General features: G+C 40.1%; 1 protein-coding gene across 1 annotated transcript in view; it reads left to right on the top strand.

The window, feature by feature from the left end:
* igsf9bb (immunoglobulin superfamily, member 9Bb) overlaps nucleotides 1–7,827 on the top strand; it is an 86,258-nt gene extending 78,431 nt beyond the window's left edge. The window contains exons 18-20 of the mRNA XM_042710889.1: nucleotides 162–1,805; nucleotides 4,792–4,919; nucleotides 7,372–7,827. Coding sequence (XP_042566823.1) covers nucleotides 162–1,805; nucleotides 4,792–4,919; nucleotides 7,372–7,586 — 1,987 coding nt within the window. The 3' untranslated portion in view covers nucleotides 7,587–7,827. The remainder of the gene's footprint in view (nucleotides 1–161; nucleotides 1,806–4,791; nucleotides 4,920–7,371) is intronic.
* Nucleotides 7,828–16,701: the final 8,874 nt, after the last annotated feature.

The raw sequence follows: 16,701 nt of genomic DNA, 5'->3' as shown, positions 1-16,701 counted from the left end.
CATTATTATATTTGAATCACAGGTATTTCTCACCTTAACAAATGAGAGCATTTATATGAGTGACTAATATTGTCTAAGACATATTTTTACTTGAAACTACTATGACCATGACATAATTCATTATTTATTCTTCTTACCTTTTTTCTTTCCCATTTTTATAGATCATCTTCTGGAAAGGTTAGTCCAGAAAGTGTCCGCTCCATTGGACCTCCTTCAGAGTCCTCCGAGGATGGTTTACGAGCTAAGAAGTTTCCTCAAAGTCCTGCCAAGGAGAAGGAGCTTTCTTTATACAAGAAGACCAAGAGAGCAATAATTAGCAAGAAATTTAGCATCTCTAAGCATGAGGCGGAGGCTACCACGCCAATTGAATTGATCAGTCGTGGCCCAGATGGGCGCTTTGTCATGGAACCCACGGATGCGGAAACTCCAGTTAAGCCACGGCGCATCGAGGGCTTCCCCTTCGTGGAGGAGTCTGACCTGTACCCTGAATTTCGACAGTCAGATGAGGAGAATGATGATCCGGGGCCCATGCCGCCTATGATGGCTACCCTCAGACCCCATCAGATCTCCCCCATTTCTTCTAGCCAGGAGTCTTACTTGCAGCCCCCAGCCTACAGTCCCCGCTTCCAGAGGCCCATGGAAGGCATGACTATCATGGAAACCAGTCGACTCCAGGCTACAGGGCAGATTCGTGGTGCTCCTCACTTCCGAGCCTTTTCCCATGGCCAGTTCTACAGCTACTTAGGAAGTCCAGGGGAACCTGAGCCTCCGCCTCCCTTCTACATGCCAGACACCAGCCCTCTCAGCTCAGTAATGTCTTCTCCTCCTTACCACCTGGAGGGCCCTTTCGGTCATCCCACCATTCCAGAGGAAATCGGTGAGGGAGAGATTCAGCATTATGCAGTCTCTGGCTACACCCTTCCCTTGGCACACCCCTCCACCTCGCGCTCTCCAGATATCTGGCAGCGACCTGATTTTACCTTTGCCACAATTGAGGGTCCTCACTTTATTTTTCCACCCCCACACCCTTTGCATCTTTATCCGGAACCTCCCCTTCCTCCCCCTCTTGTTCTTCCTCCTAGTGCCCTCCAGCCCTCCACCCTTCAATTATCTCCTTACCCTGGTATCCTGCAGCTGGAGGCCCCAAAGAGCCGCCCAGGCAAGTCTCCCAGCAAGGTCAAGCCTCAGGGCCTTCCAGCCAAGCGTTTACCTATGCAAGAGGCACAGAGTCTAGGGCAGCTAAGACACACAAGCCACGGTATGGGTGTACCGGTATTGCCTTACCCTGACCCAGTGTCTCACATGGTTGGCCCAAGCTCATTCAGAAGCCTGGATACCCGATGGTACGAGCTTACACCCAGGCTTAGCCCAAGCCAGCCCCGTAGGATGGAACCCAGCATGGTAGTTCTCCAGCCATCCCGCCTATCACCTCTAACTCAGAGCCCTATTAGCTCTCATGAAGGCTCACCGGAGATTGTAGTACGCCCCAGGCCCCGTCCCAGTGTCATCCAACCCCCGATCCCTCCTGAGATGTCTGAGATCACCCTTCAACCTCCTTCTTCAGCTAGCTTCTCTAGAAGGTCCACCCCCTCCTCCTCTCCTGCTCAAGGCCAAGGCAGCCGAAGGGCAAGTCCCAGCTACCGATCCCACATGGCATTTGCCACCTCAGCAGCAAGCTATCCGTCACAGTCCCCTTCACCTCCTGTAGAAAGCAGCAACATTTTTGGGCAGATGCCAACTCAGAGGAGGACTGAGGAGGAGATACTTCCATCAGAACCCTCTCCACCCCAGTTATCACCTTCAGGGTAGGTGCATTAGGCCTGTAGTGTTTGGATTGATAAACCATTTACCATCCGGCCTAAGTGTAACATCTAGGAACCTTCAGGGTTCTGAGTGCAGAAATAACCACACTTTTGATTTTAGTCTAAAGCTACAGTTTGCTCTCGTGGGCAAAATTATGTTTGCTGCTTGTCTTAAGCTGGTTTTAGTAATTTTATTGCTCATGCTTTCATAGATACACTGCCCCAGATGCCTTGCATTATTCAAAATCATTCAAAGCCATTTTCTACATAGACAAGTTGTGCTATAGTTTTCTATGCTGCTGATTCTGCTTTTCATGTCAGACATCCAATTTCATTCATAAGGTCTGTGAAGCACTTTAAAGCACTTGTCTTAGATCAAAAGTGAGCGACTTTAACCAAATGTGGTTGTGGGGTATCAGATTCAAGTCAAGATGGATTATTTGCTTCACAGACGTGGTGACAGACCTTTTAGGGCTACGTGTCTGGAGAAGTTCCATTTTAAGTTGATTTAAAATGCAATAACGAAGCCCCTAAAAAGCCTGGAATCAGAGGTACACAACCACAGGATCTCAGCCTTTCCATTCACTGTCATGCTTTACCCTGCCTTTCACCCAACAGGAGGAACCCCACATGTGCAGTAAAATTGACCAATCCCAGTCCAAATGAAGCCCACTGTTTTGACTAACTCCAGGCTTTTTAGGGCAACTCTCAGAATGTATGATGTGGAGGCTGAGGTTGGTGTGTCCGGTACAACAGGGGCAGGGCTCTTCTCCTGTTCCAATGTAACCTGACCGCATGATTGCCTTTTCAACACTCCCCCCTCTCTCCTGCCTCCTGTCACCCAGGTCACCCCAGCTCTGACTGCCAGGGGGAGGCTTGTTGGGCGAATCGTGTTGCAGGGACTGTCTGCTCTCATCTGTTGCAATGTCGCCATCATCTTAAATAGGGCATTTGGTCATTCTTGATGACTCCTCGAGTCTTACCTGCTTTGTTTTTGATTGATCTCAGCTATCTGGGCAGCGTTGTTGTGACCAGGTCTTCTACACCGCAATAGGTAAGGGTTGGATCCATGTCTGAAAGGGGGGGTGGCAGCAGGTGGGGCTTTTATTCATATAGTCTTTGGAGTGGGATTTTTTTTCTTTTGGTTTTGATTATATTTGGTTTGTAGTGGGGTTTTTTTTTGTTGTTTTTTTAATACTTGTTTTCAGAAAGCCACATATTTTAGTCTTGAATCCTATATGCATTCTGGTCTTAGTATGCATATGTACGTTTCGCAGTTATTGATTAGGAAACCCAGCACATTTCATTAAATCAACAACACAACCTCACGCTTGAGACACAATAAAAATTTTTAAAAATGTCAAGAACAGAGCTTTAGTATTGATTTTGTGAGAATTTGCCATTTAGGTAACCTTCCTGGTAAAATTCCTTTTTATAAAATAAATGTGCTTCTAAAAGAAGGTTTATATTAAATGACAACACAAAAACTACTTGCAGTGGCTGGGAATTTGAACTCAACCTGGATTAAGGTGACCATTTTTTATGGACTGTCTCAAGCAGGAGTTGCATGTTATACTTCATTTTAGATATAGGTGCTTTTTATTGCTTGAAAGTAATTCAAGTAATTCAAACTGTGAGACTTGTACGGACACCTTGTATTATAAAATGCTTTTTTTTTTTTTTTGTATAATCATGATTGATCTAGTGTACACGCAGTGTACTGCACTTGTTTTGTGTAAATTTGGACTGCAGAACACATTTCACAATCATGCAAAGCAAGTTTTCTTCCAAAACAGTTCCTGCACTTCCTTTACAATGGGGAAAGAACTATTGGCACCAGAAAATGCTCATTTTTAAGTTGTTGCTTTCACCTTAATGAAGTGCTTTTCCAGAGTATTCCCCTTTAAAGTTCTGTTCCATGTGCAAATTGCCATGCATGCCATTGCTAAATATTGCTCTTCAGTTGAAAAACCAACAAATATCTGATTAAATTCTTGTTACATTTGTTGTCCAAGTGCTTTGTTTTATTTTTCATTATGTGACTGTTCCCAAGTAGCCATTTTCCCCTCCCGCCATCTCTCCCCCTGTCAGCATGGTGAAGCCCATTGTAGACAGTATTCATGTCTATGAGCACATTTCTGACAATGCTTTGTCGCTGAGCTGTGATTTTCCCCCTCTACTAATGGCCTTTAATTTCTCTCGGCAGCCTCAGCAGAAGGACGGCCCCTCTATAATGCTATTTCTGTTATTTTATTGTGCCTAGTGAGAGCTGTGTGTGTTTGTGTGAGCGTGTGTGTGTGTGTGTGTGTGTGTGTGTGTGAGAGAGAGAGAGAGAGAGAGAGAGAGAATGTGTGTGTGTGGGGCAGAGTATGCGAGTATGCGGTTTAAGTGCCTCCATTCTGTATTTGGATGGGAAGACTGTACATACAAACTTAAATGTCTGGGATAGATTGATAGTTTTTATATGTAAATGTTTTTATAAGAATTTTTTTAAAAAAGTACTTTACCATTTCAGTTTTATTCTATTATGTATTTAAGTATGCTCAGCCATTGTAATTACCCCAATATATGTCACGAGTTCTCTTTAAACAGATACGTAATGTTTTGCCATATTGAGGTATTGTACACATATAAAAAAAAGAAAAAAGAAAAATTTATTTCTTATTGATAAATAAAATATTTACATTTTATATATATTTATAAATGTAATTTTGGGCAGGAAATACCTGAAAATCTTTAAGTATACCTCTCTTTCCACTCAAATAAATGTTTTGCATCAAACTTATCATTATAAACTGGACCATGCCTGGTTCAGATCATTTGAGTGTAAGAGATTCATGGGTAATCTGAGTTGCCTGTAGGCCTATAGCAACAGTAACTTAATCAAAGTCCATGTGATCACTACTATGACCAGTTTAACACACATGGCGAGCCACCGCACTACCCTTCCCCTGTGTGATGGCTTTGCCTTTCTTTGCTTCCTGCACAGAAAACGTCGAGGTGCACCAAGTGGCTCTGCAGGGTCTGAGAGGATAGAAGCACTGAGATATCAACGAGTGAAAAAAGCCAAGAAAGTCAGTGTCAACAATAACAACTCCAAGACCAGACGAAAGATGGGTGAGGAGCAAGTCACAAGCTACTGTAGTTCATATACTATATGGCTGCTGTACAAAATGCTAAGATACATTTTCTCATAAGTATACCATAAGCTCTGTTCCAAAACCTAGTGAGTTATTTTGTTGTATGCTACCTTCTATGGAAGCATGCTGACTGAAATGGAACATTGTACTGTAAGTCCATTTTGAACAGCCTTCATGTCGGAGCACGTCTGTGATGACTTAAAATGCTGTCTATGGAGACATCTCACTTAGTTTTGAAACAGAGCAATAATATGCATTTTTATCAAGTCAACATATTTATTAAGCATGATCTATTAAGTGAAAATTAGCATTTTCCTCATGGGTCATTTAAAATATACAGAGTCAGTGATACATTTTATGTTTGTAGGGCACTGAGGTGTGAGAAGGTGGTGTTAAGAGAGACTCCTCATAACAGTGGTTCTCCATATTGAAGTGCTCTCTGTGCTTCCTTTAACACTATAAAACTCTTTTCTAGAATACAAGTGGTCATTGGCACTGTACTGCTATGGTCACATTATAACATTTCATTATCACTTAGTGTGTAGTGTGCAAGATGTAAGAAATAAGTGCTTATACTTCACAAAAAGTAAGTGTTCCACCTAATTACCTAAGAATTTAAATGAAGGTTTTTGCAGTGGTTTTCAAATGGTTCCGCTTTAGGACCCAGATTTTACATTGTTACCAAGTAGCAACCCAGTTAACACAGCAGTAAAATTGTGTCACTTACAAAAAAAAATAAATAAATCATTTAAAATTCTAATACAATATAAAATTATTTTCATATTCCTGGCACGCAGCAAGTTATCGTAACTTAAAGGGTTAGTTCACCCAAAAATAAAAAAGTAACCTATAAATTACTCACCCTCAAGTCATCCTTGGTGTATATGACTTTCTTCTTTCAGAGGAATCAAGTCGGATTTATATTTAAACTTGTCTTTGATCTTTCAAGCTGTTTACTGGCACTCAGCAGGTGTTGCAGTGCATTTTTCTTACAAAAACGCATCGATTCGCAAAAGGATGACTTTGTTCACCCATGGATCCGTGTGAGACACTTTTTGTTATGGATGGGCGCTTTTTATTTCACTTCTTTTGGACTGATGCACTGCAACACTCGCTGAGTGCCATGAAACAGCCTGAAAGCTCAACGACAATTTTTATATTGTTTTTTATAACTCTGACTGGATTCGTCTGAAAGAAGAAAATCATATACACCTAGGATGCCTTGAGGCTGAATAATTTATGGGCTAATTCTCATTTTTGGGTGAACTAACCATTTAAGATAACATAATGTGATCTGTATTTTCTTTAACCATGTGTAATTTTGTTCATGGTTAGGTTTAGTGATGCAGCCTTTACCAAGTGACAGATGAATTTGCAGCAAAATATTGTAATTATAATATATATTTTTATGCTTTGCTCTCTCTCTCTCTCTCTCTCTCTCTCTCTCTCTCTCTCTCTCTCTCTCTCTCTCTATATATATATATATATATATATATATATATATATATATATAATAGATTATACAGCATAGCCTTTCATAATTACCATTATTTAATATATATTTTGGTTACACTTTAAAATAAGGTTTCATTGGTTAATGTATTAACTAACATGAACTAACAATGAACAATATATATTTACAGCATTTATTAACCTTTGTTAAAAAATGTTGTTTAATAAAAATGTTTGTGTCTATGTTAGTTCACAGTGCATAAACTAATGTTAACATACAAATTTTGATTTACAATTGAAAATAATGTATTAGTAAATGCTGAACTCAACATTAACTAAGATTAATAAATGCTGTATATGTATTGTTAATGTCAACTAATATAGTTAACAAATGAAACCTTATTGTAAAGTGTTACCTATATTTGACTGTACACTACAGTCAGTAATATTGTGAGTAGTAAAGAAAGTGATATTTATGTTACAAAATATATATTTTAAATAAATGTTGTTCTTAAGACATTTTTATTCATTAAAAGACCCTGAGAAAAAATCTATCACAGTTTCCACAAAAATATGAAGCAGTGCAAATGTTTTCAAAGTTGATAAGAAATGCAGGCTTGGTGAGCCTGAGACTTCTTTCAAAAATGTTAACATTCTTACTGACTCCACACTTTTGAACGCTAGTATACATTATATTAAGGTTCCACTAAGAAAAAAACAACTGGAGCACCGAACACTGTAATAACAGTAATACTAAAACGTAAATTCTCTGTTTTGTGATATAAGAGGCATGAAAATAGCGCTGGTTTCAGTTACCAGCTGAATGTTGAATATTAAGACCTACATTAAGGCTAGATGACACTCAGAGAGACCAGACATTTTTTGCTACTGGTTTACCTTAGTGTCTCACTGCAGCATGTTTTCTCACTTTTAGCACATCTGTCCTCATGTGCTCATCAGTCTTTCTCTCTGTACAGGTGTGCCCCCCTCTCAGACCCAGCAGCCCCACACCTCTCAGGTCCTCCAGCCAGAAGAAGCTCTCTACCTCCGCAAGAAGAAGAAAAAGTTGACTCGCCAGGACCCGTATGCCCGCTTCTCTGCTCTGCTGTACCGCCGCCCGCCCCGAGAAGACCAGAAAGCCATTTTGGCTAGTATGGACTCAGCAGACCCAGACCACGCCACTCTCCTCTGAAGTCCCAGAGAATACAGGCCACACTCTCCCTAAACTCTGAGCTCCTTCCACCTTTGCTCAGCCAGCCAGCGTCTTCACGTCCACACCTGAATCCAATGGTTTACTCCTCTTTTCCGTTACACTTAATGTATCACAAGAAAATGCTTGTGTTCCAAGGTTTTGCTCTAGTCCATTTACCTCAAATTCAGAAGGATCGGTCATCTTGAGCAGATTAAAAAGAATATCTTAAATGCCTCATTTCAGCTTATCAATTTTTATTTGGTGTTGCGTCAGTTAGTGACTCTTATCAGATGGTGAGTAGGTTTAGAGCTTATGTTTCATTCTTCTGTTTGTTGATTACAGGGTTTTCACAGGTATACCTCAAACACACCACAATCTCAGTGCTGCTATACTGACAAACACAGAAGATGTTAGCAAGCCGAACATTTGTTTGTATTTTCAAATATGGCATTCCACAGTGCATCCATCAAAAAGTGCAATGTACAGTACACTACCATTCAAATGTTTGAGGTCAGTAAGATTTTCAGATGTTTTTGAAAGTAATCTCTTATGCTCACCAAGTTGTTGATAATGGATGAAGTTGTTAACAGTGGTTTTTTTTATTATTAATAGAATTTAAAATAATAATTTTATTTTAGTATACATGTATTTTATAATGCAATTTATCCATGTGATGGCAAAGCTGAATTTTCAGCAGCCATTACTCCAGTCTTCAGTGTCACATGATCCTTCAGAATTCATTTTAATATATTGATTTGGTGCTCAAGAAACATTTCTTGTTATTATCAATGTTGAAAACAATTGTTCTGCTCAATATTTTTTGTGAAAACCATGATACTTTTTTTCACAATTCTTTGATGATGAAAAGAACAGCATTTATTTGTAGAAATGAAATACAAATCTTTTGTAACATAATATCACTTTTAATCATTTTAAATGTGTCCGTGCTAAATAAAAGTATTAAAAAATCTTACTGACCCCACATTTTTTAAAGGGAAGCATATGAATTTGTAACATATATAAGCACCCTGCACCGTGGCTGTTAGTGATATGAAAATGATTACGCATGCATTTGAGATGTGTTTAGCGTTCTCTACTCACACACTAATACTAATGCTAATTTTCGTATATTTTTTGAGGAGATGGTGGAAACTTTTTTATGCAAAATAGTTATTTGTTTAAGGTTAAGTTAAGGGTAGGGATGAGGGCTTGGATGGCAGCGACAGGGATTTGAATGGCAACTTTTTTTATAATGCCATTTTTGGGGATATTTATTTGCAATGCCATTTTTGGTAGATGTTTTTTCATTATATGCTTTTTGATTATAAACTTTTTCTGAAGCAAAACCTTGGTGACTACTGTGAGTGACATTTTTTGTTTACGCCAACCTCACTTCTCGCGGTTATCGAGCTCTATTCAGAAGGTACTATAGTAATGCCAAAAAATACTACAGCTTCCTTAATCAATAAGACTATAAATTGTACTGTACTGTGAGGAGGATAGGATTTTGTGCCATAATAAACTATAGTATTTTTTGTAGTTATAGTGTGTTTGTCTTCTTAATTAGATAGGCATACATTGGCCTTAATGCTTGTTCCTGTTTTTGTTTTGTTTTTTTCCACAAAAAATTTAATCTACTGCCTTTGTAGGCCATTTTCAAGCCTTTTTGTTTTTTGGTTAAACCAGAAACAGCAACCCAGCGCCTGTCTCTTTCCTCTGTGAAGACCCTTGGGGGAAAATCTCTTTGGGATGAGAGGGCTATTCCCAGTGGCCAAAGGTTTTTATTGTGTTTCTATCATCCAACGGTGCTTCTTTTCTACAGAAAGACATGTATTTTCACTGTCTGAACAGACATACCTGGGCAAATGTACATTTTAGCGTGCTAGCCATTGTCCAAGGGGGATGTAATGGCCGTCAGACGAGAGGTGGCATGTTCTGTGTCTTATCACTTGTACAGATGTGCAGTCAGCTTGTACATTTGAAAAATATTTAAAACTGCATCAAATGGCTGAACATTGTGCTGTTTCTTCAGCCTGGGAAAAGAATTAAAATCGAAAAGAAAGTGAAGGTGAACCCTCATCCTCCAAATGGCAGGTTAAAGGGGTTATAGGTGCGTGGTCAAATCACCACATTATAGGCATTTTAACAGCCTACGTAAGGTGCTATAAAAAGTCTTCAGACTGAACTCTGTTAATAATATATCATTAATTTGATCTTCCAGCAGATAATGGCTGCTGCTTATAGGTGCCGTAACATTAGTGAAATTTCGACAAAATTTTGTCAGCAAAAAAGTTTTGTTTTGCGAGTGAAGTCTCATGTTTGGAAATTTTGTGTGAGGGTGAAAGATTTCCCCTTGTAGATTTCACAATGGGTTTCAAGTTTGTCAGCGGATTCGGTGCGTTGACAGAAAGCTTGGTTTGAAAGTGACCGTTGTCTGCGCTGTGCAACATACATCGCTACTATTATCCATAAACAATGGCCCTTTTTTTGGCCCTGTGAAATTTCGCCAAAATTTTGCTAATGTGAATGCACTTCCTGCTGTCTGCTGTGGCATTTTGAGGGTCATCAATGATATCGACATTTTTACTCGACTAGCATCGGAGCGTTAAACATTGGCGAGTGTGAGTTTTGAGCTATAAAGCGTACATGTTGGTTGGAGAAGCTATGCTGTAGTTGCAGCTCCCGTGTGGTGAAGGTTTTATTCATTTGTTTGGATGTAATGTTAGCTTATACGTGACAGACCAGCGCATCAAGTGCTCCTTTGTACCTTTTAGGCGTCAGAAAAAGTCAGCCTTTGTGGAAGATGTTGATTTGGATCAGGGGATTGATGGTCAAAGAGTCAGACTGATTCTGAGCTCAACATGATTTATTTAGTGTTGCGCTTTGAGACCTGCTCAGATTTCCGAACCGTGATTGAGCCGTCATTTGTATGTTGTGTGAATGGCTTTACATTTTGAGCAAAGACTTGATTGTTCATACTTGTAATTTTGTTTTATTTGTAAATCAAGTAACCAGATTAGATGAGACCTACTTGCTAAAGTTAGGTATTCTATTTGTGTGTGTCAAAACACTGTTTTAGGTAGATAGAGGCGACTGATCATCTCGTTCACTCGGGAGATGTGCTTATCCTAAGTATTTTTGATCCATTTCACTGGGCAATTGTCAAAATATGGTGCTTTCTAAAAGATATACAACTATTTAATTATCTAAATATTGTGTTCCTTTTTTATTTAAAGCCTTCATACAAGAGAATAATATTGAAATGAATATCCAAAATGCTAGGAATGTACTGTAATATGTCAAAAAACTGTATATAATATAATAGCATATATTGCACAATGTATGATAAAATTTTAGTAATTTTGAATAAATTGGCCAATATATGCACGCAACAGGAATATATTGATATGAAATATATTGTCATATTTTGGATTCAGTTTTTAATGTGTTACTTTTTCATGAGGGTTGGAATGCATGAGAGCATTTTTGAGCCAAAAGATCTATTTATGTGTTGTAAATGATTCAGTCCTCTTGCATTCACTCTCACGTTGGATTTGCAACTTGTTTATTTTGTCTGTGAAAGTTTATTATGTCTAAACCCGAAAGGATACCAGTCCAGCTCGCATTCTGCTTTGCAGGGGATTTCTGCTACTGTAGCATCAATCGTTGAACAGATTGGCTAACTCTAGAGCGGACGGTTAAATGAGCTGTTTTTGAGAGGTAATTAATGCTAACTTGATTCGACTCATGGGCGATGTAAGATGAGAGTCATTGTAACAGTTTCTGAAATTAACCTTTATCTTTTTAGTAGCTTATAGCCATGGTAGAGATACATTCAAGCATGAGTTGGTTTATTTATTATTATTATTGTTTTGTTTTATTTGTTTTTATATTGTATTGTTTTTTTATCAATTTTGTATATAAACAGTTATGAAAACATTCTATTGCTTTACACAAAACATCTCAAGATTAGCATTTTTCCATTCCAGACCATTCTCTGAGGTGCATATTTTTTAATAAAAACATCTTAGTAAATCTCTGTTCCTTTGTTTGGTTTTATTATCATTATCTCATGTCCTAGCATCTTCCGCCGTTGCATCTTCTATTTTTTCATGACCCGTTCTTTCTTATGTTTACATCACATTCACATTTATGTCCTGAGCGGACACTTGCTTACCAAAGCAACTTACAAGAAAGTGCACATTTTGCAGAACTGGCAAATGCCCGAATATTACTTCATCTTGAAATGAAAGATGCTTTACTCATAGGCTAACCGGTTTTAGCTGGTCTGTTGATTGTTTAGTTGCAGAAGATGTTTGGAAGCTGATTTAAACTGAAGCTGATCATTGGCATTACTTTAGCCGTTTGCTTTCAGTCACAGAAAAAGAGCTAAAATGTTTGAAATGTAATTTATGAAGGTCTAGAGAAGTTTTTGAGAGTCTAACCCTATTTTATTATATACATGTTTACATAATAAAAAAAAGAATAGGTTTATATTTATGACCTTTTAGCATGATTTTGGGATTTTGCTGAATGTTACTGAACCAATAAATCATAATATGGGTGCAAAAATAAATTATATAATGAAATATTATTATTTGATTATTCTAAGTGTTTATTATATTTATTTCATTTAAACAGAGAGGAACATTGCACAAAAAACTGCCACTTGTAGATACACAATTCTGTCATTTACTCACCTTTATGTTGTTCCAGAATTACTTTCTTTTGTGTAAGGTACTTGTTTCTAATGTTTCTGTAAGAATGTTTCTGTTCATGGAACTCCATTGTAAAAGCACTGAGACTTTTTTAAATATCTTTTGGTTTCACAGAAGAAAGTAAAAAAACATGAGGGGGGTAAATGATGACAGAATTTCTGTTTTTAACATCGCAATGACACCACTTAACAGAGGTAAAAAAAAACAAGTCTTGATTACGTTATGGTAACCCTCGTTCCCTGAAGCGAACGGAGATGTTATGTCGACACTGACGTTAGGGGTCTCACTTGGGAGCCCCAATCACCTCTGAGCATTATGAGAAACGGCCAATGACTAGTGTCGAGTGGCATCCACTCATTCAGGATTGTGCTGAGGAGCGGAGAAGCATCCTGGCATTCAGCGCAGTTCAAGGTTGTGGCATGAGGGATGTAACGTCTCTGTTCCCTCCTTCAGGGAACAAGGGTTACATAACGTAACAGAGACGTTTCATTTCAGTCAATCACGTTCAACGTCATGTCGACAGTGATGTTAGGGGTCCCAATGGAATGCGCCAATACCAGAACTGTGTTACGAGAATTGATGGCAAAAGAGCTGGTAAGCAAGCGTGTCAGGACAAATGTACCTCAATCTGGTAACCTGCCCAAAGCCCAGTTAGCCTGATAACATATCAGTGGTATGGGCTTACTAAGGAAGCCAAAAGGAGTTCCATTCCAATTCTCACAATATTATATCAGCAACTGTTGGGGTTCGGAGACACATCCATTAAGAATGTGAAATTACAAGACTGATAGCAGTGCAGTCTAAGATACTGTCTTGACCCAATTTTAGGGGAGCATAGCAGAAATTACAGCAAATCTGTCCTGGGAAAGACATGTGTTTACCAAAGGAAACCATACAGTGGAAAGAACATACAGGATTACCCACGGGGAATCTCATGTATGGGCACCTAGTCCAGTACAAGGGTTGACCACAGCATTCAACACAAGTACTGGACCCTTTAACAGACTCCTCTGCTGAGTCTGCATGCCTCTGGGTGCTGGAGAAACTCGACCAGAGTTCACCAGAGGGAACTTACTGGTAGAAGAAAAGGCGCTCATATCCTGAGCCAGCTCTCATGCAAATGACCTGTTCCTACCCAACACACTGGAGGAAACCGGCTCTACCCACAGCTCCACAGCTCCACCAACACCCAGAGGGAACCAACACTCCAAGTGAAGTGAGCGCTTACACCCAGGGGGCATAGCTCACCTTGTGGCTGGTATGCCAAGGAGATGGCATCCACTAGCCAGTGAGCCAACCTCTGTTTGGAGACAGCCTTTCCCTTCTGCTGACCACTAAAGCAAACAAAGAGTTGGTCAGAGCGTCTAAAGCTCTGGGTGTGTTCCACATAAATGTGCAAAGCACGAATGGGGCACAGCAACACAAGGGATGGATCTGCCTCCTTCAGGGGCAGTGCTTGCAAGTTCACCACCTGGTCCTGAAAGGGAGTAGTGGGAACTTTGGGCACATAACCAGGCCCAAGGTCTCAGGATAACGTGAGAGTCAGCCGGACCAAACTCAAGGCATGATTCATTAACCTAAAATGCCTGGAGGTCCCCAATCCTCTTTACAGACTTGAGCACGACCAGGAGTGCTGTCTTAAATGATAGGATCTTTAGCTCAACTGAGTCAAGCAGCACAAAAGGAGCTCTCCATAGTCTTGCAAGGACCACAGAGGGATCCCAAAAGGGCAAGAGGTGCAATCTAGATGAATTCATTTTCTCACACCTCTCAGGAACCTGATGATCAGGTCGTGCTTCCACAAGGATCTTCCATCCACTGCATCGTGATGCGCCACAATGGTGGCAACATACACTATCAAATTGAAGGGGGACAGCCTCCGCTCCAACTTTTCCTGCAGGAAGGAAAGCACAATGCTGACTGGGTATCTACGGAGGTAATCTTGATGAGAAAAACACCAGACCCCACTTCACAGCATAAGTCTGTCTCATAGAGGGTGCTCTAGCCTGAGTCATAGTGTCAATCACAGCCTGTGAAAGGCCAGTGAGGTCTACCACGTCCCGTCCAGAAGCCAGAAGTGCAGGTTCCAAAGATCGGGACGTGGGTGCCAGACAGTGCCCTGCCCCTGAGAAAGAAGATCCTTCTTCCGAAGGATTCTCTAGGTAGGGGCTGTCACAAGGTCGGAAAACCAGGTCCAGGTCGGCCAATATGGTGCATCAAGAAGCACCTGCTCCTCGTCCTCCCTGATACTGCACAGAGCCTGTGGGAGTGATCCCACAACAGGTCCTCCTGAGCTTCCCCAAATCAACTCCAAATCAGTTGGACTGCCTGGGGATAGAGTCTCCATTATGCCAAGCTGTCATGAGAGTGCATCAGCTGCATGATTTAGCTTCCCTGGAACATGAACAGCCCCTGAACGAATTTAGGCAGTTCAGCACAGACTGGGCACGCTCATTCGTGTGATGTGCTGTCATGTTGACTGAGTTCAGCTCCATACCGAGAAAAGAGATGCTCTGCACTGGGGAGATCTTGCTATTTTCCCAGTTGACACTCCACCTGGAGAACATCCACATACCCCCTGGCCACCTTACCATCGAGGGTAGAGAGGAGGAAGGAGCTTAAACCTGACCGGGACATGTAAGGGGCCTTCCACGTCTTAGTGAGCTCCTCATGAACCTCTGGAAAGAAAGGCACTGGGGCATGGTGTGGCTGATAGTCAAGTCCGGAGCCCAGATACAAATCATCCAGCCTCGAGCTCTCAGGAGATGGAGGTGAGGTCATCTCCAAACCAATGCTCTTGGCAGCCCGGAGGAGCATGGCCATCAACTCAACTTCTGACTCCGACTGAGCTGCCACCATTTCCGGGGGCTGCTCAGTAGAGTCTTCAGCATCAGAAGATGAACGCCCCTCATCTGATGCAGCGATTGACATCTTATCCTCTTCAGAAGCCTCAAATGAGATACTGTATTGGGTCCACCACGGGATGGACCGGAAAAATCTGAATGAGTGGATGCACGCTGCCATCTCCATCGAATGTATGGAGAGTAACTTTACATGCATATTCAACTCACCAATAGTCACTGGCCTTTTCTTGTAATGCTCAGAGGTGATTGGGGCTCCCAAATGAGTGCCCTAAATGTCTGTGTCGACATACTGCCGAACGTGACTGACTGAAAGGGAACAGGTTTTTCTTCGCCACCGTGAAAGAAATAGTGACACATATGATAGTTTGATAAGTAGAGCAATGACATGAATTCATGTACACTTTCAAAACTAATTGTAAAAAATAATGTGACATTATTGTTTGAAAAACATAATGTTACTTTAATACATTTTTAAATGTCTGAGCAGATGAAATTCAGAGCGTATATTACGTATCCTATACCAATGTACAACTCTTTTCCAATTATTGATGCCACTAATGAGTTAACAAACTAATCTATATGTTAACCTCTCAAAAGATGACCTCTTATAGTACATCAGGGAAACAAAAAGCATATGAATAATCATGCTGCTCATTGTTTTGGTACACAGTCTCAGATGGTGAGGGAGAATGCATGGAATCAGCACAATGTAGAGGACGAGAGAGTGTGGCGGTCATGTCCTCACGTGGCACTTAGTGCACCATGAGCCTGCAGGAAACACATAGGGATTTTCAGGACACCAGCTCCACAGCAGACACACATACCAGAACTATTACAAGGTGTAAATAAAAAAATACAAATCATGCAATATATATATATATTTTTTGTAAATGAGAATATGTGGTACACTGTGGCTGTTGATGGATGAGTGGTCATAGAGTCGTTTTACGGTCTGTCTCAGTGGTTTATGGAGACATGTAGCAGTCTACAGATGGAATATATTATAACATTCAAAGTTACACATGCTATTAGAATTGCAAACCAAAGTGGAAGGTGTTATTTATTATTTTTGCCATTTTTCTGTTTCATTTCATACAGTACAGCTCTGGTTCAAGCAATACAAAATATTGTAATACAGTACAGCTCTTGTTCAATGAGTGAAAAATATAATGTTTTAATTTTAAAATCCCATTTCAGAGAAAGCATGTTCTGAATATTATTTCATAAACGATTCATGCACATTTTTAGAGAACCTGATCTATATAAAATTAACTATTCTCATTATCATTACCTTGGCGTATAAAAAATTATAAAAAAATATTTTAAATGGTTGAAATGGTTCACAAATGACCATGACCAGTTACTGAATTTTGCATGAGTCAAATCGTGCAGTGCAGAAAATGATTTTTATTTTTTATTTTTGTTATGTAGTCCAGCTATAGTGCTGTTTGACCAGTCAGCACAAGATCTTGTTTGTTGACTAAAACGGCATTTGGTGGTCGGTTGTGAGGGTAGAATGTGTGGCACCTGCAA

Source organism: Cyprinus carpio, chromosome A21 (assembly GCF_018340385.1).
Source record: "Cyprinus carpio isolate SPL01 chromosome A21, ASM1834038v1, whole genome shotgun sequence".
NCBI lineage: Eukaryota > Metazoa > Chordata > Actinopteri > Cypriniformes > Cyprinidae > Cyprinus > Cyprinus carpio.
This window is presented reverse-complemented; position numbering and strand designations above follow the sequence as displayed.